The sequence below is a fragment of the Hippichthys cyanospilos genome, chromosome 15 (genome assembly GCF_059441005.1).
Source record: "Hippichthys cyanospilos isolate Australia breed blue-spotted pipefish chromosome 15, RoL_Hcya_1.0, whole genome shotgun sequence".
Classification (NCBI taxonomy): Eukaryota; Metazoa; Chordata; class Actinopteri; order Syngnathiformes; family Syngnathidae; genus Hippichthys; species Hippichthys cyanospilos.
This window is the reverse complement of record NC_142383.1, coordinates 12,994,300-13,018,196: the sequence shown is the minus strand read 5'-3', so window position 1 is coordinate 13,018,196 and position 23,897 is coordinate 12,994,300. Positions and strand designations below refer to the sequence as shown.

At 35.7% G+C, this 23,897-nt stretch overlaps 2 protein-coding genes across 2 annotated transcripts in view; both read left to right on the top strand.

Annotated features, from left to right (window-relative positions):
- trabd2a (TraB domain containing 2A) overlaps positions 1–14,686 on the top strand; it is a 61,516-nt gene extending 46,830 nt beyond the window's left edge. Inside the window, exons 5-7 of the mRNA XM_088434881.1 lie at positions 6,363–6,453; positions 9,617–9,889; positions 13,050–14,686. Of these exons, the coding sequence (XP_088291007.1) occupies positions 6,363–6,453; positions 9,617–9,889; positions 13,050–13,236 (551 nt within the window). The 3' untranslated portion in view covers positions 13,237–14,686. The remainder of the gene's footprint in view (positions 1–6,362; positions 6,454–9,616; positions 9,890–13,049) is intronic.
- Positions 14,687–16,034: 1,348 nt separating this feature from the next.
- The window catches only part of sfswap (splicing factor SWAP), a 123,093-nt gene continuing 115,230 nt past the window's right edge, over positions 16,035–23,897 (top strand). The window contains exons 1-2 of the mRNA XM_088434879.1: positions 16,035–16,170; positions 18,795–18,857. The gene's annotated coding sequence lies outside the window, so the exon portion shown is untranslated. The remainder of the gene's footprint in view (positions 16,171–18,794; positions 18,858–23,897) is intronic.

The following is a 23,897-nucleotide window of genomic DNA, read 5'->3' as shown; positions in this document are numbered from 1 at the left end:
TGGCTTTGGCATGCTACGCATCATGATTCAGCTGCGCGTTTTCTGTTTACAGTTTTCAGCTCTCTCTTTCACTCTGGTATCTCTTCATCAAAACTTCTGTTTGGAATTTCGATGGAAGTGATCGGTCTCCGTGCGGTAAAATATTCAGGAAGCAAAGATAAATGTACTAGGTCTAAAATGTTTAAACTCATTCACTCCCAAAAACGTTTTTATATGTTTTTTTCAACACAAGATATCTGTTTTTATATAGTTTTAAATTGTTCTGTTTTGGGTTTGACGAGGGTCTTAAATAAGCTCAGAGTGAATGGGTTTTAATGGAAGAAATTAACCCAGCAAAAATAGATCTAAAAGTATGTTTTTCTTTGTTTTCTTTTAATCCGGTGGAAAAATCTCAGACAAAAATAATGACTACTGATTTAAAATGAGTTTTAATGTAACAATAACAGTCATTTCTCATAATTTGTTGGTGGGACAATCTCTATATTTTGACATTTTTATCAGTAAAACTTTCATATATTGCCTGTAATTTTATTACGAAATCAAATTTCACACTCGATTAGTATCTTTAAAAAACATGTTTTTCTGCTTGTCGAATGACATGGCTCAACTGTTAGTCATGTGACACATAAACTGAAACCTGATTGCTCATTAACTGAGCCATGTTAACGAAGTCATTTTCGGTAACATGGCAAGTGTTTTTGAAAGTATTATTTGTACGTAAAAAATGAATCAATTAAAATTTAAATGATGTCGTTCAAACCCAGGGACGTAATTTTACATATTTAATAGTCTAGAGTCTAGATATTCAGTCCCTAGAACTTAAATTCATACATTTCTTTTTTCAATTATTTTCAAGTCTTAGGCTAAATGAGATTTGAATGGCTTGAAAAAGTTAGTCAAAATAATAACATTTTACTCCTGAAAATGGCAAAATAAATAAATGTGACAGCACACCATTTTGGCGAAATTTATACGAATATGCATTGTCATTAGTGACATAATTTTGCAGCTAACAAGCCAGGAATAAAAATAAAAAATAAATGAAGCAGACAGATGGCATAGCATCCTCTTTTAATCCTCCATTTTGTTTTTCACCCCAAAAAAAATGCTTTGCGCTGGATCAGAGATACTTGTCCGACAAAAAGATTGAGATTGAATTCCCCAAGCTGTCACCAGATTCACTGGGAAATTCTGACATCACTTTGCCAAACAAGGCGAGTCGCCCATTAACCGCCGAGCTGCAGTTTGCGCTAAAACAACACAAGGCCGTTTGCTTTGGCTCCATCTGCGGCTTCACCCTTGCACTGGACTTCACTACGGCTTTACGTCAACCTACTGTGTTGTTCCGATGTTCTTCCATTGCGGCCCTAAGTGGATGACTAAGTCATATGTAGTTTTAAGAGGGTACAATTTTCTTTTATTAGTTTAACATAAAAGACGTCGGATTTGAATTTGTATTCCCGATGACAGTCTGAAACAAAATATTTGTCCAGAAAGGACGGATTTAAAGTGACATATTATGATTACTGGAACGGAATCGCAAGACCTTCAGAGTTTTAGCATGTGCAGATTTTTAGGATTAGATGGTTTCATTTCTTAGAGATGCAACTATTGATTGAGCAATCAAAAAAAGAATTAGAGAAATTAGAGGAATTACCTAAAAAATGCCTGAAGAGGGAGGCAAAACAACCAAAACACAGCCAACCCCACAGGTCATGACGAAAAAACGTAAGCCAGGAACGCTGTAACCTGGGGGTCCACTATATTTCATTTTTCCTGCTTATGTGAACCAAGAGTACCATCAGAAAAGTATCACAAGTGCTTCATGAAGCTTCGTTTGTCCATCACAGTTTGAAGTTTGAATAAATGTGAGAAAATGCTAATGCTTCTTTGAGAAAATGAACTGCAAGAGAAATGTTATTCTTTTAAAACATAATATGGATGAAAAAAAGTAAGAATAAATGAAAAAAATCTGTAAATGGAAGAAAATATACAGCAAAATAAAAAAACACATTTCTGATTAAAAACAATTCACTCATGATAAAATCCTGTAACTTTGAAAATGAATATAGAATAAACAAAAACACACATAATAAATGATTAAAAACATATATAAGAAATTATTAAATGATGTATTTTTTATGTATTAAATTAAAATATTAAAAACATTTATAATAAATTAGAAAAAAGTATTTACAATAAAAACATACTGTCAATGAAACAAAAATATGTACAGTAAAATACAGTAAATGAAAAAAATATCAACCTCTATTTTGTTGATTCTACTTTTTTTATTTTTAAACGTAGTCTCCACGATAAACAAGGAAACACTGTATACTGTTGTACAGTATACGCCACATACAGTAAATGTTACAGTAAATGGCTGGCAGTATGTTTGAGTACATATCACATATCCATGACTGAAAAAAAACTCTGATTCATTACCCTACGCTAAACTAAATCCAATATTCATTTTCTTCCCATATAGCGGTGCGGAATATTTTCCGTAAGGACGAATATTAGATTAACATTAAGAGACTCTTAAGGATCGGCACCACAAGTTATGAGAGTCTTACAGTACTTGAAATAATATTTTACCACCACTCACAGTAATTTAATTGTGGCTGAGACCACTTAACATGATGGACTAAGTTCATGCGGGCAACGTTGCCCACATGTCACGCAATATATTCCATTTTACCGTTGGCGGGGATTGCTGCACTGGAAGAACCAGAAGCAGTGGTGAATAATGCTTCGTTATTTTTTTTTACAATAAAAACCGGTTTCCTCCATTTGTTTCAAGTTCCAAAATTATGAACATATCGGATGAATACCAAGAAATGGTTAAAAAAATCATTAAGGTTTAGACAGATTTCTTTTATTTGGATTCTGAATAAATCCCTCACGCGCTAATCTGCCTCACCACCAATCACTTTAAGGCATGCACACGTGCACCTTACAAATCCTGCGCAGTGCAGGAAAGCTGCTAAATGCATAATATTTTGCATGATATTTTGCACATTCCACAATATGCTCAGAATGTAAGTCTACTCGTTTTTCAGTGGTTCATCATTACTGCCCATATTGCTCATACTGTTTTTTGTTTTGTTTTGGTTTATTGCCTACTTTATTGTCGGCTCAATTGTGAAGTGCAGTCTACTCCGGTCGAAGTGAACAGAATAAGAATTTTATTGTGTAGTATTGCCGTGCATATGACACTAAAAGTATTTTAATTCTAAATATGGAAAAGGGATTCGGTCCAGATTCTCTGGCCGCCACAAAATTGTAATATTGTGAACAATATGCCTCATAGAATAACTTTTCAGCTTTAAAAACACTGTAATAAACACTTTGTTGACGGATGTTGGTGTTTTTGATGTTACCATAAATGTCAGATCATAAAAGGCCTGGCTTTGAACCCTGCAGCTGATAGTCCAGCTCGGTTAGAATCTTTTTTTTCCTAGCCACCAGAGGGCAATCTCCACCTAAACAACGGGAGACAGAAGAAAACGCTATCGAAGTATTGATTTCTCTCACCTCCAGGGCTCACGCAACGCAACCAGGCGTGTTACTGTTCTGTTGATGCGATATTCTAACAATCCGAGTATGTCGCTGTTAAAACTGGCCCTTGCCTTCTTTGATTTTTTTCATTTGTGGCCCTTCGGAGGAAAAAGTTTGAACACCCCTGGAATAGAAGGTTCCATTCAGTTCTGGTGATAATGGGCTGCTGGAAACAGCTGACTATGGGAACATGTGTATTTAACACGGCTTGAAAAAGCCAAACGGGTCAGAATTGCCTCAATGCCGCCTGTGGCGTTTGTTTATCCAACATGTCGTCATGTTATGAGAAGTGCCGTCTGAGGCCCGCTTACAAGTTGTAATGTAAATATAGATGTGGAAGGAAAATGAATAGTCTATAAGACTTACCATATGTCTTCATATTTTTAACCCGCCATTGTATTGGCGGGCTGAGCGCAAACGCTACCGTCAGATCTATTACTGATTCAAATCAGTTCATCCCATCACCAAAATGTGGATAAACTTGACATTAGCTCAATGTCGATTGTGAATTGACTGAATCTGAAGAAAATATCAGTGCATAATAGTTTATTCCAATTTACACAATAGAAGATAGAAGAAGAAAGAATGAATGCAGTATTTTGACCATTTTGGGTAAATATTTTAGCCAAGGGATGGCACACTCCTGCTAGTGTGATAACTAAGAGTTGTGACCATCTGGGTGAAATTTCAGCTTCTCGCTGTCTTCTTTCAATTCTTTCCCCTGGACATGAAATGTCTTTGACGTAAAGATCAAAGGATTGGGCAAAATACGGCACAAAGGATAAATTAACACATTTTACTGAAACGAATATAAGCTTTATGTTTCTTCTTGTGTTTGATTTTTTTATTTTAAAACACCCTGACCAAGACCATGACAGCCCTCCCATTTGGACACTGTTGCAAGATTGATTATTTCATTCTTGCCAACCCATTCAATGCCAGGGACGTATTTTCACGTTTTTTTTTTTATGAGTCGTTTTTTTAAGTATGAGTTGAAAACATTAAACATCCTTCATGCCACCACTGACGGAGTGTAAAAACACAAAAATGCCATGTTTGCACAATCTATTAATCGTGAAAAAGTGTAAATTTATACTACTAAACTTTTCAGGCTGGAGCACAGTTACATTAACATCTACGCCATTCACACCTGCTGAAATTTGTCAGAATTGAAAGTTCAGATGTAAGAATTTGCATCTACTTGCATTTGTGTGTGTGTGTGTGTGTGTGTGTGTGTGTGTGTGTGTGTGTGTGTGTGTGTGTGTGTGTGTGTGTGTGTGTGTGTGCGCGTGCACCCCTTTGAAGTTTGGAAATCCGCCCACCCTTCTGAAGCCCGACATTGTGCTTGAACAGCTCCATTTGTGCCACCTTAATCCCCTGACGTAAACGCACATAAATCACATTGAGATGTTTCTAAACGCCGGCTGGCTGGAGAGCTTCATCGCGCCGTCTCGCTCCGCTTTCCAACTCGCAAAGAATGTCGGACGGGCTACCGGCTACCCCATTAATACCGCTCAAGGAAAACACTGTGAAACCGTGCCAATAAACCACCGAATGCCGTGGAAATAATAATCAAGTAAGAACAAGCGAGTGCAAATAAATAGGATGAAATATTCATCACTTTATATTTTGGCGACGGGAGATAGTATCATGGCGGCTCTTTGGCAATAGCTGCGGGCCGGATTAAAATGGCGGGTCTCATTGTTCGCACGGCTCTATGGTGCCACGGCTGAGCAGGTCCAAACAATGGCTCCCGGCTCCCTTTTGTCACAGGCGGGCTAAGAATGGAGACCTCTTGACACGGCAACCTGAAGACTCAATGGTCCCACTTCACCTAGCGGAGAGGGTCAGTGAATGACAGGGGCGGGCCCATTTCGCGATAAGGAAGAGATGGTGTGGATGGGGAGAAAGGGAGGGGGTGGGATGACAAGGATGGCCTAGAAATTCCATTTCCGAGTGAAAAGGATGGAAACGTACCATATTTTTTGGACTGTAAGCTGCAACTTTTTTCTCATGATTTGAGCCCTGCCAGCTGATTATCCAGCTTTTCTGCAGGTTTTTTTTTTTATTTGTTTTGCTTGCTATTGTTTTGGAGTTTTAACTGCTATTTAACTCTGATGGTGTTGTGTAGAAAATATCCATCCATATATATGCGTGTGTGTATGTGTAAAAAATGTAAGTAAACAAATATTCAGAAGTGTCTTTGTTGTGACACTTCCCAAATTTTTTTGTCCAAACATTGTCAAAAACTGGGCATGCATAAACAAAATGTTGTTACTCTGATTTATTGACATATTCAATGCTTTAACTATGTCATATGAAATGATCCACAACTATTTTGTTTTTATATGGATATGCACAAGATTGTTAGTTTTGCTATTAGCATAATTATGCTATTATTGTGCATAAAGGGGCTATCCATTTTTTTTTTTTATTTAATCTAGATATTTATTGATAGGTCTGATGCCACGGAATATTTTAAGAAGATGAAAGTCAAAAAAACAGTCAGATTTTTTCTTTTTATGACACCTCAAAAGTAGTGACGTTTTTGGGAAGAAAATAAACGTAAATGTGAAATGAAAATAAATGTGAAATGAAAATAAATGTGTACAAGGTTTTTCACAAGGCCATAACCTCAGGGCCTAAGGATGAACTCTGCAATATTCTGTTGGGTGATAAATTGAAAATATCCATCCATTTTCTATTAATATTTTGGTGCTAATAATGCAAGCATGTTTCGTCTCTTGAAGATAAGTTTCATTTACTCATCAACAGAAGTAAAAACAAGTTTTTGATTGCAGGTCACTTCCTGGGTAACAACACAGTAATAGATGTGCTCCGTCGCCAAGGGTATGAAGTAGAGCACACGCCTGCCGGGCAGCCCATAGCAAGGTATGGAGTACCTAAACTAAAAAAAAAAAAAAAAATTACAAAAAATCCATGCAAGTCCACATAACCAGGGAACAACAAATACGCACACACACACACACACACACACAAAGACACAGATATAGAAGTACAGGTAAATTTCTGTAAACCGTCATGATGCAGCAATCAAAGTTTCAGGTTCTTAACATCATTTTTTAAACATTCAGCAAACACTGAAAAAAAACCATGAATAAAAACAATCATAAAAACGGCCAATAATTATAATGAATATTAAATGAAGCATTTTCTAAAATTGAAAACTAACCATTAACATCCGACAAAGTATCTTTAACATTTAATACAAAAAAATTAAACAATTACAATAAAATACTTGATATATTTAAAATAGAAAAATATAAACTAAGTACAGTAAAAAAAATAAAAAAAAATATTTATATATATATATATATATATATATATATATATATATATATATATATATATATATATATATATATATATATATATATATATATATTATGACCCTTGTCCACATATCAAGCAAAAGACAAGTAGACAGACGCAACAGATAAAAAAAACCTATTTCTGTAAAACATCATGTTTTATCACTTCAACAAGTTTGTGGTTCCTACCAGCAATATTTCTTCCAACATTTTCTCCGACTATGAACGCCTTTCCTAGCTGCTATGCGCTCATCTCCAGACCTGAAACAGATGTGGTGTAATTCTGCAAAGAATCACATAACGGCCGCAGGGCACTTCTCCACCCATCCATTCTCAATTCTTCCAGTACGCACTTCCTCCATATGGCCCAAAACATGACTCCTTCTCTCATGCTTTTTTTTTTTATGTTCAATGAATCACTCATCTACAAATACGTTTTGTGTTTGCGCAAACAGCCGGAAAGGGAAAATGAAAAAATCAAATTGTACACCACCATTATGTTAATAACATTATTATACATTATTATGTGTCTGGAGGATTTAATTGTATATGGAGTGGCTGTAATAAATATGATTTTCCAAAATTTGTTTTCCTACCTACAAGCCGCAAAAATTAAAAAACCTTTTATATATTTTTAATATGGCACATGGAAATTGGAAACAAACATCAGGGCTCAACAAATATGTTTTTTTTTTTTGTTTTTTTTTTTGTTAGGCCGGTGCTGATTTTTGGCAGCCAAAAACCGATTACCGATTAATTGGCTGATTATTTTGAAACAATTATTATTAATAAAATAGGACTTGTTTCCTTTCTATGCATTTCAACAGGTGAACATTTTTTTGATTATTTCTATTAAAAAAAAATAAGTAAATAAAATTCAGGTCAGAGAATGCACTACATGGCAAATTTATAAAGTTATAAGAGCATTATTTTTTATTATTTGTTTGTGTTACTAGTAGCTGAATAAATGTCCTAATTTATACAGGCAGAAAAAAAAAAAATATGATGTATATGATGTTACGACCTGCGGTTTATAGTCTGGTGCACCCTATGCACGACATAAAAAACAAAAAAAAAACATTTACGTTTTTATTGTTGCGAACATTTCTTATATGAAAAATACAGTAGTTATATAATAAAGAAAAACCGCTCCGTCCAGGAACTCGGTTCGAGGTGCTGAGGCGAGTAAAGATATTTTTCACACTTCTGTGCACCATCAAATCTTTGTAAAACTTTTTAAAATAGCATTGCGGGCCATGTTATAATGTATTTTCAGTATATGCTGCAGGCCTCAAAAACGTGTTTGGCGGACCGCAAACGGCCCCCGGGCCGTAGTTTGGACACCAAATTCTAGCGTGCAAAATTCCGTCATTTTTCTTCTACAAGGCCCACATGCACATGACAGCCATATTCAAAACAAAAGAAGCCAAACCATCTCATAAGGAAAGTGGCTAAGTGTTTATGAGAAGGTTCGAAGGGTGTGATGAAAAATGACTATTTATAGTCCCTGCCGTTTCTACCTCATAAACCGGACCACCACAATGATTACACTGACCACCTATGAAGTGTTGTAGAAAGGCTCGACTTAGCGTGGCATCCAACTCTGATGTGAGGCACGTCATGCACTGTGGAATAGCATAGCATGAAGGCAGCTATCGCACAAAAGATCGTAGGGCGCTTCTCAAATAGTGGGGGCGGGCCCCCCGGGGGGGCGTGAGGTAATGCCGGGGCGGGGCGTGGATGACCCCAGGAAAAAGGCTTTGGTTTTGTCATGTGAAGTGTCATTGCTATAAAAGGATGATTTTCAGTTTTTTTGTTTGATTCAGGTACTTTGATTTTTCAGTTTTAGACTAAGCTTGAACTAGTTGTTAAAAATGGATTTATATATTTTTTTTTCTTTTGTTAATGTTAAAAACAATACAAAAAAGGTTTTCTCCTTCCTTGGGGGTGCTTAGCAAAATATTCTATATTTTTTTAACTATAAGCCGACACTTTTTACTCATGATTTGAGCCCTGTGGCTTACAGTCCATTATGGCTTATCTGCAGTTTTTTTTTCTTTTCTTTTTGCCAGCCACCAGAAGACAAAGGTAAAGCAAATGTGGCATCTGTTCAAGGTTTCAATTTAAGGAAAAATTATGAAATGGAACTGAAATGATGTGAAACAATGGCTATGGTCAAAAAGTCTCTCAAAGATTGATTATTAAAATCATAAAAATCACGTCAAAATTTAATAAGTTCTTGTATAAAGGTTTGTGACATGTAAATTTGAAAAAAAAAAAAAAAAACTTCCATATACCATTTTCACCTTATAGTTAAGTGAAGCTTCTTCATAACAAAATATTTGTTGCTGAATTTTTGATGCCGCAGCTTATATACCCGTGTGGCTTATAGTCTGAGAAATACGGTAATTGAAAAGCACTGCTTTACTATATTAGTAAAAAAAATAAATGATTCCTTAAGCACTTTAGTCTAAAGGTTCTTTAGTACTGAAGTAATTGATTACAAAGTAATTGTACTTTAGTATTTAATTACTTATGTTATCTATTACTACATTCATTAAGTACTAGCCCTCTTTAGACCCTTATTTAGCCAAACGGTTGCAAAAATATAAGTACATGGGGTTGAATGTCTTTATTCATGAAAAAAAAAAAAAGACCTAAAATACTTCTTTGGTATTGAATGAGTTAATCGCAACAATTCAACAATTTCTTATTCTGTCTAGGAGATCATCATCCAGGTCGGATTCGAGTGATTCAGACGACCAGGATGACGAGTCCTTTTTCCTGGAGCCTTTTCTCCACGAACTTCCAGACAGAGAGAAGGATCAGGGGCGTTCCCTGGAAGACGGCCGGTTGACCCACATGTTTCTGCCGTCAGACGGCTTGGAACTGCTGGAGAAAGCGGAGAAAAAGATGCTGAAGAAGAAAAGGAGGAACAAGCAAAAGAAACAGCGGCACAGGCATTTCAATGACCTCTGGGTTCGCATAGAAGAGAGGTGAGATAAATCCAAGAAAAACATTGACCCGTAGTTGTATATCTGTCACCCTAAAGCATGGGTGTCAAACTCAATTTTATCACAGGCCAGATAGATAGATAGGTAGGTAGGTAGGTAGGTAGGTAGGTAGGTTGTTAGGTAGGTAGGTGAGTAGGTAACTAAGTAGGTAAATAGGTAGGTAAGTAGGTAAGTAGCTAAGTAAGTAGGTACTGTAAGTAGGTGGGTAGGAGCTAGCTTGATAACTAGCTACCAGGATAGTTATCTAGTGTGGCATAGATAGGTAGGTAGGTAGGTAGGTAGGTAGGTGGGTAGGTAGATAAGTAGGTAAATAGGTAGGTAAGTAGGTAAATAGGTAGGTAAGTAGGTAAATAGGTAAGTAAGTAGGTACTGTAAGAAGGTTGGTAGGAGCTCGCTTGATAACTAGCTATCAGGGTAGTTATCTAGTGCGGCATAGGTAGGTAGGTAGGTAGGTAGGTAGGTACTGTAGGTAGGTAGGTATGTAGATGGGTAGGTAGGTAGGCAGGTAGATAGATAGATAGATAGATAGATAGATAGATAGATAGATAGATAGATAGATAGATAGATAGATAGATAGATAGATAGATAGATAGATAGATAGATAGATAGATAGATAGCTGTTTTACCTAGCTAGCTAAGTAGCAAGAGGATAGATAGATAGATAGATAGATAGATAGATAGATAGATAGATAGATAGATAGATAGATAGATAGATAGATAGATAGATAGATAGATAGATAGATAGATAGATAGATAGATAGATAGAGCTAATGATTGCATAGATGGATGGATAATTGAATGATGGATGGATGATGGATGGACGAATAGACAGACAGACAGACAGACAGACAGACAGACAGACAGATAGATAGATAGATAGATAGATAGATAGATAGATAGATAGATAGATAGATAGATAGATAGATAGATAGATAGATAGATAGATAGATAGATAGATAGATAGATAGATTTGGTAGGTAGGTAGCCAGCTTGACAACTTGTTATCAAGCTAGCTAGCTTCCCAACCGGTGAGTGCGCCAGATAAGACAGATATGAGTATGACAGACAGAGAGACATATCCACCCCCTGCGGAAGTAACCATGGTAGTCAATGAAGTGAGTGATATGGGAGAATCAGGGGGAAAGGTCCAAACCTCCCCCCACACACACATACACACCCCGGTAACCCATACAACAAAAGTGACACTTCCTGCCGTGATGCTGGAGGCTCAAACAGGCACCGGATCATATCGCCATTGACTTGATGCACTCTAAACTCACTGGAGCCGAACACACAACATACCCTGCAGTGACAAATGAGTCCTGACTAGTTCCCAGCTGGTACAGGTGACTAAAAGGTGAAAATAGCTGCCTGGGAATTCCTCGGAAGAATCCGGTTTTGGTCTCTCCGTAGCTTCGGGCGGGGACTAACCGGACAAGGAAACGAGCTCACCTTTCAGATGAAAATGAGACCACTTCACAGGTGTGGTCCACTACTATTTTGTGAGTCATTAGCCATGTGGCCACCAAGTTAATTTGCCGACATTCTATCCAGCAATATATCACCTTGATGGAGGGAAGAAATCGGAGCTACATTTGTTTACCGCTCTGTGTTAAATCAAATTAGATTTAAGCCATTTTCCCAGCCATTTATGTGAGAATTATTTGAATTAAAACATGTTGTTAGTGGTGAGCATTATACATATATTTGTTGTCCGTCCATCATTCCATCAAAATGTAATCATCCTTCTGTCTGTCCGTCGTTATTTTTATGTATTTTTATCTCTTCGTCACCACCAAATGGGAAGATTTACCTTTTTTTTTAGTCTGCCATTCGTCCCTGTGCCGTTTTTGCTATTTTTTTTTCAAGTTGACCCAAACTGTAATTATCAGTCCAAATGATACCCACATCTTCGTCAGCAGTCTTTGAAGTAGGGAAGAAACAAGCGCTCATACTCCCCTTAGGCCGTGTCTACACATAACCAGGATAAACCTGGATAATTCTCCCCTTTTTATATATAAAAAAAAATCTGTCAATATAGTTTTTTTTTGTTTTGTTTTTATATTAAAATGCTGCTACACAAATCCACGTATTACAGTTTTATTAACTTACAAGGATGCCAAGCCGCTAGGCTTGTCCGACATTCTTTTTCCGTCGTTTTTATAAGCGTTAAACGGCTCTTCGTCGGGATAAAAAACTACCACAGACATCTGACTCATCCAAAACTGGAAACCCAGGATATTTCCGGGTTCTTCTTTTCATCTGGTCACTTCACGTTTTTCATTTTTTCTTAGACCTTGTCTTTTTGGGCGTCAAAGAAATGGACTGTTTGTTTCCACATATGCCAAAGCGTACAAGGCTGACATCTTTGTATATTTAAATGTCTGACCAGAAGCCCGAATGGCAAAGGTAGCCCGTTCTCATCAATGTCCGGTGCCATCACAAAGCTCGCCAAGAAAAATGTCAAGTCTTACGAAATGAAAATACAGGCTTTCTGTGTAAACACCTGCTTCATTTATATACAAAATAAATTCGTAATTAGTCACACATTTCACTTGAAAAAATCCTTTTGGAAACTTTTAAGGTCATAAGCCTCAAACTGGATGATTAATAGCAAAGAGGTGAATATTATGTACTTTTATTCAAATTCATTCTTGGTTCCATTTTTCTTCCTCAGACGCTTGTTCTGACATGTTATCTTCATCATCATATGATTACCATTATCAGAATGTTGTCCAGTTGCTGTTCCTGGCCGCTTCTATGCAGAGGTTCCGTCTCCGGGGGATTTTTGTTATGCTTGGCCCTGTCTCAGTCCAAACAAACGAGCTTCAAGGGCTCAACATCAAAACCGGAGAGAAAAAATTGTTTTTCTAACGGGGCTGTTTCAGGGATGAGCAAAGTGATCAATAAGCCCATGCTGATTAATCGTACCTTCAAATTAGGGTTGTACAATTCATCGAATTTCATCTTGGAAAAAAAAATGGCGGACCGATTATAACAGAAGTCGGCCCACGGCTCCTGATGATCGATGAATGAAGGACCTGGAAAATTTTATAGATGGCCTTCCTCTTGATGTCTTATTTTATGGGTTTGCCATTTAAACTATAACTGTCCATTTGTCTCTATGTTGTTGCCTCCGCAGCGCCATGGGTCAGTCTCCGCCCCCTCGCATCATCAACGGTTACATCACCGTCAAGCCTCCCAGCGGAGACTTGGACCACTACGACTATTACAACTTGGCGTCCGCCTCGTCGCCGTGTTCGTGTTCACTGTTCCTCCTGAGTGCCGCGCTTGCGCTCATCCAGCACACGTGGACGATGCTTCTCTGAGCTTTTGTTGCACTCCCATACAACAAAAAGAATCTGAATGAGTCCTCTGGAGAACGTGCGGGGATGATGTCATCCAACCGCCAAGTCAACGGAGAAAAAGATGAAATATTTGGGACGATGTGGTGCATCGATGGCGCTGGATCATCTGTTGAACAAAATGAGGCCTTGGATGGAATGTGTGGGCAATATCACAGCCTGCCTTTTAACCCTCCTGTTATGTTTGTTTGCCAGGAACAACAATAATATCCCCGGGTCAAAATGACCCGAGGGGTATTTAGTCACCAAAATGTGTCTAAAATGTATGTAATCCAAATGAAATGTTTCATTTTAACCAGTGTTTCGGGTTAATTTCTTCGGAACAGCAGTAATATCTCTGGGTCAATATGACCCGAAGGTGTTAAATTTGGCAAAAACATTGTTGTTTTGTGAGGACCCACTCACAAACTTAAACAATTTATAACTGTGATTTACGTTTATTTCTCTGGGAATAGAAATAACATCCTGGGTCAATTTGACCCGGCGTCATGTGCAATTACTCAAAAGTTTCAGAAGTCTGTTTTTGCGTGTAATCCTGCTAACCAACAATTCTTGTTAGCCACCCTAAAACAGCAATACTATCCCCTGGGTCAATTTGACCCGGGATTTGCTTATTCATTAAAAATGTTGCAAAAATATTAAAATTGCATAGTAACAAAAAACACATTTACCAAAATATATCTAAAAGCCATTTTTATTCAATAAGTATAACCTTTTACCTTTTAAATGGGTCAGTTTGACCCACAACAGAGCAGGAGGGTTAAACGATACACTTTCTGTTGTGAAAAATCTATAAACTGTGTACATCAGTATGTGTGTTTGTGTGTGTGTGTGTGTGTGTGTGTTTGTACATGTGTGTATGGCAATCTATCAGCTCTTACGTCCCCTGGCCATGCCGGAAGCAGTGTTTCCAGATTTTAATTTATTCTTCCATTTTAGAAGAATCTGAATTTGTTATTAAAAGCCTACTTCAGGGGGGATATGTATATATTGTCTAATATTATACAAAGTTGTTGATGTATTTTAGAATTATTAAAAGAAAAAAGGAATATCATTTTGTTGTTTATGTTTGTGAGTATATAAATAGATCTGCAGTATATTTTTGGACAAAATCGGGAAGTAACTTCAAGTCAAATTTGTGTCTCTTTGAAAGCTTTTTTTTTTTTTATTAATTTGTATACTTTTATGTATCGTGTTAATCCCATATGTCCAATGAAAGGACTTTTCTTGTTTTTTGTATTGTTGTGTATTTGTTTAATTTATTTAACTGCCTTAGTTTTACTTTTGAGTGACAATAGTATTTGGTCTTAATGGTAAAATTTTCCATCCAGTCATGAATTGAAATGAAAAGTATGTATCTTAAAATATTTTTTTGTGTTGTAAACGAAAATTACAAGTTACCTCATAGAAGTCACATGACTCATTTTCACCTTTATTTCTGGTTATTAAAGATGGGCGAATCCATACGCGATCATTTTAATGATCATTTTTCTTGATAAAATATCAATAATTCGAACCTCCATCTTTAACGATTCTCAAGCTAAAAATTTGGTATTTTGATCCAGAGTGCTCAATTTTAACTAATTTCATCCCAAAGACATATATTTGCGTCTAATAATTATTTTTATTTTTCCAAGTGTTTTGCTCTAAAAGAATATTTAAAAATATCTGATACCAAATGAATTAAGAACTGAAGTAATTGATTATTTTGTACCAAAAGTAATAATTAGTACTTCATCACCTGAAGTAATCACTTTCATTAGTACTTAATTACTTAAAGTCATAGTTTACCTCAGTGCATAATTACCTTAAGTAATCGATTACTTTTGTATTTCATTTCGAACTTGCCTTTTTTTAGCCCCTCCTTTACCAAAGCACTTGAAACAAATATAAATAAGAACATGGGATTTGATTTTTGGATTCCTAAAAAAAGTATAAAAAACATGTATTTGGGATAGAATAAATGAAATAACATTTCTCAAAGAATCGATTTTTATATTCATTGTCCTCCAACTAAATATCGATCCTCATGCCAAATAATCGCTATTTTCATCCAGAGTGACAGTTTTAACTCCATAACATTTTTTAAAAAAAATTGTATTTATATATTTTATTTAAGAGTCTAGACATTCAATTTTAGGTAGTTATACTTTCCCCTGGTGTTTAGCTAAAAAAAAAACAACAAAAAAAGAATAATTAACTAGGATTTTTTTTCTTATTACTCTTGAAAAAAATGCTATTAATTTAATTTTCAAATTTTCTGTTCCTGATATATTTTCCTGCATACAAGTTGCATTCTTTTGAGCACTTTTATGTCCGCAAAGCATGCTTTTCCTCCTCTCCATTTAGATTATCTTGCAATCTAAGTCGTGACATCCGAGTGGTAATAAAATGAAGCAATTTGGTTTCATGATGCGTGCGTCTCAATTGGTAGTAATTTAAAAAAAAAAAAAAACATATTTGATAAGGTTTCATTCGAAATAAATCACTTTTCATATGATACCTAATCGATATTGCGGTATTTGGCCCAGGTATTACTTGGTATTGCATCGAAAAACAAACAAACAAACAAACAAATAAATAAAGACTGGAATTGATATCCCTGCTGGTTATAATACTGTATTATATTTATGTAGCACAATACGCATCTAGAAAATTATAATGTGTGTATAATGTTGCGCTTTTTTAAATTGATAATTGTATTTATGTGGGAAGTTTCCGTTCCCAGGAATTTCAACCGGAACAGGAAACAGTTTTGACATCTGTCCAAGCAAACAATTTGTCCGTCAATTGAGAAAAGAGAGGCTATTTCAATCGAAATTTCTGTGGTGTCATTTCAAATTAAACATCTCTGGATTATTTTTTTTTCAACCAGTTTAACGGCGGCTGCAATACAAGGTAAAGCACATCGTGTTTTCATTCATCTGAGTGCCAATTGACGTTGCTGAAAGAAGCGAGTAAAAGTCAGCTGGGAGTTTGACGTTGAGTTGCTTTTTAAGGGACCGTCCACAAATGACATAGTCCCCCATAATTAATAAAAGCAAATTTACTAGAAATTATAATAAATTCAGTTTGAACTGACCGAAAGTGACATTTGACTGCTGATTAAAAATTTGCTTAAAATTCACCATGTGCTTTGTTCCAAGTCGGGTTAGGCTTAATTTTGTTTTTCATTGGTTTGCACTCAGCAAGTAAGTAAATTATTTGTTTATTTTAGTTTATTATTATTATTTGAGAATATCAAGCCTTGAAGCCCTGTTTATACACCGCTTGTTTAAAATAAATAAATAAATACGTGTTTGACCAAACACGATGAATAATCGTGATTTCAGTATTGACCAAAATAAGCGTGATTATTATTTTGGCCATAATCGTGCAGCCCTAATATAAATATATCACTTAAAAAAGGTCATCTTAAAGAAAAGAAATCTGTCTTGATGCCCTTCTTCACTACACATCTTCTAAGGTTTATTGTTTTATGTCCAAGTGAGTAACCTAACAACGTGTTCGGATTGGAAAATGTGTAAGTGGAATATAAAGGGCATTGAAAATGAACACACTACGCATTAATCATCGTGTGTGACTTCAGACGATGCTTTGACTCCGTGTAATACAACACTCTGCATAAACATACCTTGTTCATACTCTGGCAAGAATCAACAAACAAAAATGCTGTTCGGCCGTCTAATTGCCTCCTGTAGCCTTCTTTTGCTGACAGAAGCAGCTCGTTTATTATCAAGCCCAGAAGACATTTGTTTGTGCTATATAAGGTGCAACATTTGCTGGATTTCATCTGTGTTCACCATGATTTTTTTTTTTGCCATTGGCAATAAATAAATAAATAAATAACCCTGAAACTTTTTGTATATAGGCATGTGCGTTTGTGCTGGGTGGTGTAATTACACATCACGAGACTAGGTGGTGCTGTGGCGCTTTCATTGACAAAGTTGGGAGCTTTTTAAATTGCCTTAAACAAAAAATCATCACTGTTTTAAGTCCTTTTCTTCAGGTTTAAAATATTTAAGATAGTGATGTTATTGTTCAATGTCAATTTCCACATTATTTATTCATCTATTTTTTCAAGATCAAACAGATCATTCTCCCAAACATTCTCCCAATTTGAATAAGGATTGACACTTTTTTTAAATTCCAGGCACTTTGATTCACTCTAAGCTATATTTTTTTCAGATTCAGAATAAGCTGTAACCTGTAAAAACCCCTGAAAATTGACCTCACCTTTTCCTAATGTAAAAAGGATACAATTTTAGATACATTTTAATAAATAATGATCTCATTTATATAACTTTGAATTGTACATATATATATATATATATATATATATATATATTTTTTTTTTAATTCATATATATATATATATATATATATATATATATATATAAAAATTAGTATTTTTTTGGGGGGGTCAAAAATGATCATCAGCCTAAAAAAAATGAAAATCGGTCCGACCCTATAAAGCGAGTTAAGACAATCGGAGGGGAAAATCCCCACACGCTTTGTTAAAAAAAAGAGCAGTGATGAAGAATTCCCTACTATTTTGCAATCGTCACCATTCATAAACAGAACAAAACAAATTCTCTTGAAACCAGAATCAAAGGCGAAGGAGGTGTTAAAAAGTCCACACGCCGCAGACGAGTAAATCTGGAAGGCCGGGAATTGAAAGCAGATGTCCGCTCAGACGTCCGTTTCCTGCGTGCTGGCTCTTAGCAAGACGCGGCATCCAATAGGACGGATCCAAATTGTTAATTTTCGCCGGAATCTTAATGATTCCGGCTCGCCTTTCCCCGAAATATCGCTCGGCTTCGCGGCCCTCGTTCAAGAGCGATGAATAGCTTCATTTATGGCGCGACGGACTTGGAAATACACGGCGTGTTCCTGGCTTTCACAACTTTGATGACTTCCTGTTATTAATCCAATTCTCACACACTGGATCGAGATTTTGTTTCTTCCGTCGTCCAATTATGACTAATCTAGTTGAAGGTATGATTTTGCCCAGCGCTCGGCGGAGCCGGTCCCCGCGTTCAGAAGGTCAAGCGAGCGCGCCGTTGAAACAAGTCGGGTTTATTTTGCCAGCGGAGCTCTGCTCAGTGTGTGTCTAAGCGTGGCTATTATCAGTACATCAGTCACTGCGGCATGTTACTGAGACCCATGTAATAAGTGCTCTGCTGACTGAGTCCCTGGTATATTTACCTAGGAAATCTCCTTGGGTTTATTTCGAGCTTCAAGCAGTGGGAACTGTTGATTTGTCTTTGAGCGCTATGTTCTCAGAATTTCTTCTCGATACGGAAGGGAGGCAAAAGGTAAAAACGCGAGTGTTCGACCGAGGTGAATTTTCACGACCGATACCGGTGCGGGGGTTCCATTCTTGAGAGAAACGCCCATACCGAGTACTGATACGAAAGAAAGACGGATCATTTAAAAACATGGACCTATTTGTCACAACGTTGCAATTTTCTTTCAAAACTAAGAATTTCATGTCAGTTTTTCACTCTCCTCATTTCTAGCGCCCGGTGAGTGGCTCATACTGCTATTGACTACGAGGGAGAGTTCCGACACCTTGAAACAAGGTGGGCGTCAGTACTCATACATAATACACACATTTTGTTATTTTTTTGTATATATATATATATATATATATATATATATATATATATATATATATATAGAGAGAGAGAGAGAGAGAGAGAGAGATTTGTGTATAAATATGCATATGTATGTGTATATCATGTATGAATATATTAGTGTAGATATATATATATATATATATATATATATACAGAGAGAGAGAGAGAGAGAGAGAGATTTGTGTATAAATATGCATATGTATGTGTATATCATGTATGAATATATTAGTGTATATATATATATATATATATATATATATATATATATATATATATATATATATATATAGAGAGAGAGAGATGGAGAGAGAGAGAGATTTGTGTATAAATATGCATATGTATGTGTATATCATGTATGAATATATTAGTGTATATATATATATATATATATATATATATATATATATATATATATATATATATGTATATATATGTATGTATATATATGTATGTATATATATGTATATATATGTATATCATGTATGAATATATTAGTGTATATATATATACACACTAATATATTCATACATGATATACACATATTTGTGTATGAATCTTCATATGCATGTGTATATCATGTATGCATATATTTGTGTGGATCTATATATATACACACACACACATTTGTGTATGAATATTCATATGCATGTGTATATCATGTATGCATATATTTGTGTGGATCTATATACATACACACACATTTGTTTATGAATATTCATATGCATGTGTATATCATTTATGAATATATTTGTGTGAATCTATATATACACACACACACATTTGTGTATGAATATTCATACGCATGTGTATTTCATGTATGAATATATTTGTGTGAATCTATATATACACACACACATTTGTGTATGAATATTCATACGCATGTGTATTTCATGTATGAATATATTTGTGTGGATCTATATTTATTTGTACGCTACATCAGTGTATTTGTGTAATTGTTTTGATGTCTGACCCTTACCAGCGTAAGTCCCACAAATCTGGCATTTGGGCAGGGGTGTGTAGACTTTTTTTTTTTTTTTTTAATCAATTATAGTTTTCCTTCACCCCCTTATTTAATAGTCTTTTTGACCCTTAATAGAGATTAACACACTCATGCTACAACAAAAACCATAATAATTAGCATTATAATAGATGCCTCTTTTTCTTCTTCTCTTCTTCACCAATTCATTTTCCATAATGTATTTCCATAATGTATTTCCATCAGTGCCCTTCAAAGCAAATAGTTCAAAACAAGTTACAGTATATTTCATATTGAATTCCTCCACATTTTCATAAATACTGCATGTTCCCTGCTTTTAAAGTTTGTTTGAGGTCTTTTTCATGTTTTTATACACAGACTTATCACTAAATCAGTTTGTTTGGACGACACCAAAGTTGCCATTTCTGCTGGGTGTACCAAAGGCACTGCGGCTTGTCGTCAAAGCCTTATCTTCAGTGAGAAAATGCATCACACACAGACGAAACTTCAGAAGCTTCGCACCCTTGCTGAGTTCAAAGCTTTTGTAGACAAAAGAAAAGATTTACTGGAGCTATAACCCTAACTCTATTTCGGTACCCATACTTTTTTTAATGGCATTTTTTGTGATGTGGTTTGCCTTTTAGATTTTTTTTTCAATGTAAAATGAGCTGAGCTAAATGTTGCTTATCATCTGAAAGTTTGCGCAGATGAGCGGTGAAGTTGTAAGTGTCAAATGTTGCCCTCTGTCGGGCATTGAAGGTAGTGTTTACTTGACGGACTACAAGCGTATTATCATTTGTAGTCATTAACTCCTTATTAGATGCTTGGAGATGTGTTTGGAGATTCAAAAGATCTAGATAAAAAAAACGAATGTCCACCACGGTGGACACAAACGAATACGCTTGGCCTCAGGAGGATACTGGATGGTTTGTGCAACTATCAACAGTACAATTTTGAATTGTACCGCGTGTAAAAATAAGGTCAAAAATATATCGACAGTGTATCGATAATAATGAGGATGTATCGACCTTTACATTTATTTATTTTGGTTTCTCTTGGGTTCCTTAGCTATCATTTTCTCACGCTCCAATCTCCTCGTTTCATGTTTATTTATCAGTGCTAATTTTAGAAATCTAATAATAATATGAAATGGTTAAAAACTCAACAAGAACGTTGAATTAAAAAAAATTGTTAATAGGACAAATGATTTACAAGACCTTAATACTTTATGAGCCTTAAAGTATTTGGTATCGGCGATACAAGGCACTGGTATTCTCTTGGTATCAATCGATACCAAAATCTCAAGTATGACATGGCTGTAATTAATTATAGTTATAAATCATTCTAAAAAAAATGATTAAAAAAAAAAGGTTAAAAATAACCATTTGAATCAATACTTGAATGATTACGGATTAATTCGACCTAACCTTCTGGATTGTATTGCAATAAAAAAAAAAAAAAGTAACGTCCCCAAAACATTATTTAAATAAAATATTTTCCTTTTCTTAAAATCACAAAATAAGCAAATAAATTGTGGGTTCTTTGTTCAAAACAATCCAGGAAGATCACTCTGATTCTGACCCATTTGTGATATTTTTGACCCAGCTTTTTTTCGACTCTTTTTTTTTTTTCTTTTTTTTTTCATGCAGGTCACTATATTTCTTGTGAGGGGGGGGACCAAACATTTGTCCATGCATTGCGCCTGCCCTCTTCGAACTACATGTTTGCTTGACAGATCCCCAAACTATCTCTCCTCGAAATGGATGGGCAGCTTTAAGTGGGATTTGGCTTGGATGTGCCATAGCGCTCAAGCGTGAAATAAATGACTCGCCTCAAAATAACTTTCAACTGGATTTGTACTTGACTCGCTGTAATTTGATGTGGATTCCACTATCTTTAAATATAAATACGTTACAGCAGAAGCTCACCCTCGTCATAGTTTTCAGATAGTTGCAATTGAAGTTATCATCAGTAGTCCGTCACAGTAAATACACACATTTTGTTATTACTTCTACTAGAGTAATTGAGAAGAAAACGGTCCTGTTCACATCCAATATTAAGCATTTCGGTCCGTCACAGTTTCGCTGAGAGATCGTATTCCTTTCCAATTCCTCCACATCGTCATCCATTTTTCATTTCTGATGTACAGATCAAATCTAAATATGTAAAATAATTGAACGTTTACTGTAAGTGCAATGACGTTTGTGACCGTTAGAGGGCAGGAGTGGCTCTTATTACGTTTTATCTGATGAACGGGTGAGGGAAATGGATTTATTCCGAATATAATTGCCTTTTTACATTCAAAATTCACATAATCCGAAAATACTGCTGTATGAAATGTTGAAGAGGACACCATACGGGTAATTGCTACTTTAGTTTGAGGTTTTGACACCTTTTTTCACAGTAAGACTATTACTAATTTATATTTCCAGACAGAGCTATTTTATACTTGGCAAAGAATGACGTAAGACAATAGGACGGTACCATTTCCTAATCGGGGCATGCGCAAAAAAACAACAATTTACTAACAGAAAATATGAGACTCTCATGTGTGTTACTTTCGAGTAGATGGACATTATAAATGGATGTATGTGTGTATGCTTGCCCATTTTTGCGTTGTGTTTGAATGTCACTTTTCAACTGACAGCAAAATGAGACGGTAGCGATTTATTTGTCAGTTTGATAGCGCTACTGTCTTATTTATGCAAAATGACAAGACGTTAGCAAAATATTAACAGCTAGGGCTCGCCACCATTTTTGAAAGAATGCTTTTCTCATGACTGAAATGGTGAAACGAGAAAAAATATATTTTTTATATCAATTTGATAATAATTTTTTTTGATCAATCAAAATCCACACAGCAATACATTGACGAGTTAAGCTATTAGTTTAAGTATAAACAAAGCCACCAGCCACTCGACTGAATATCGATTAAAGTTGTTAAAAATAATTCCTAATGTTAATAAGTTAGCAAGCTAGTTATGCATTCCTACTCTTTGAAAATGTTGGATTGAATGAAAATCTGGAGGACAAGAGGAGACAAAAACTTCCTAGCTTGCAAGCTAGCTAGTGGCTAGCTAGCAGCAATACATTGACGAGTTAAGCTATTAGTTTAAGTACAAACAAAGCCACCAGCCACTCGACTGAATATCGATTAAAGTTGTTATAAATAATTCCTAATGTTAATTAGTTAGCAAGCTAGTTATACAGTCCAACTCTTTGAAAATGTTGGATTGAATGAAAATCTGGAGGACAAGAGGAGGCAAAAACCTCCTAGCTTGCAAGCTAGCTAGTGGCTAGCACGTAGCATGCAAACACCTTGACAAACCAGTGCGATTTTCTTGGATACTTTAAGCGCATTCTTGCAACACAAACATGAGGATAAGTAAGCAATTATTCAAAGATTTTTGAAGCCATTATCACACTCTATTAGCAATGCTACCAGAAAATGCTAATAGCATTCTAGGAAATAAATATATGAAGAGCCATCCATCGGTTATATCTTGACGTTTTTATGAGAATTATAATTATAACACATAAAGATGTTGTGCACTTGTTAAATATTTCTTTAAATGATGTAGCAAGAAAAGTTTTGCTGTTATTGTTCCTGTCACCAAATCTTATAATGAGATGAACTGCAGTTAACCCCCCCCCCCCCCCCCCCCCATAAAAAAATAAAAAGGCAGTAATGTGTTGTCGTGGCAGTAGATAAAAATCAATCTATCAAACTCGTGCCTCCTCCAGTGGAAGGCAAGGATTAAAAATCAGAGTTTCTTATTAAAGGATTATTTTTCTCCCATCTCTCATCCCATCCACTTAGCTGTCAAGCACACTCATGTGTATCCATTGGCAATAATTAATGGGAGAAAAAAAATATCTCTAAGGGAGGCACTGGTGCTAAACAATTATATGGCATAAGGGCCAAAAAGGATCCTTCAAAACCTTATAGAAACGTGGTTCTGAAATGGGGTTACGGGTACCCCTGGGGGTACTAGAAGGAACTCCAG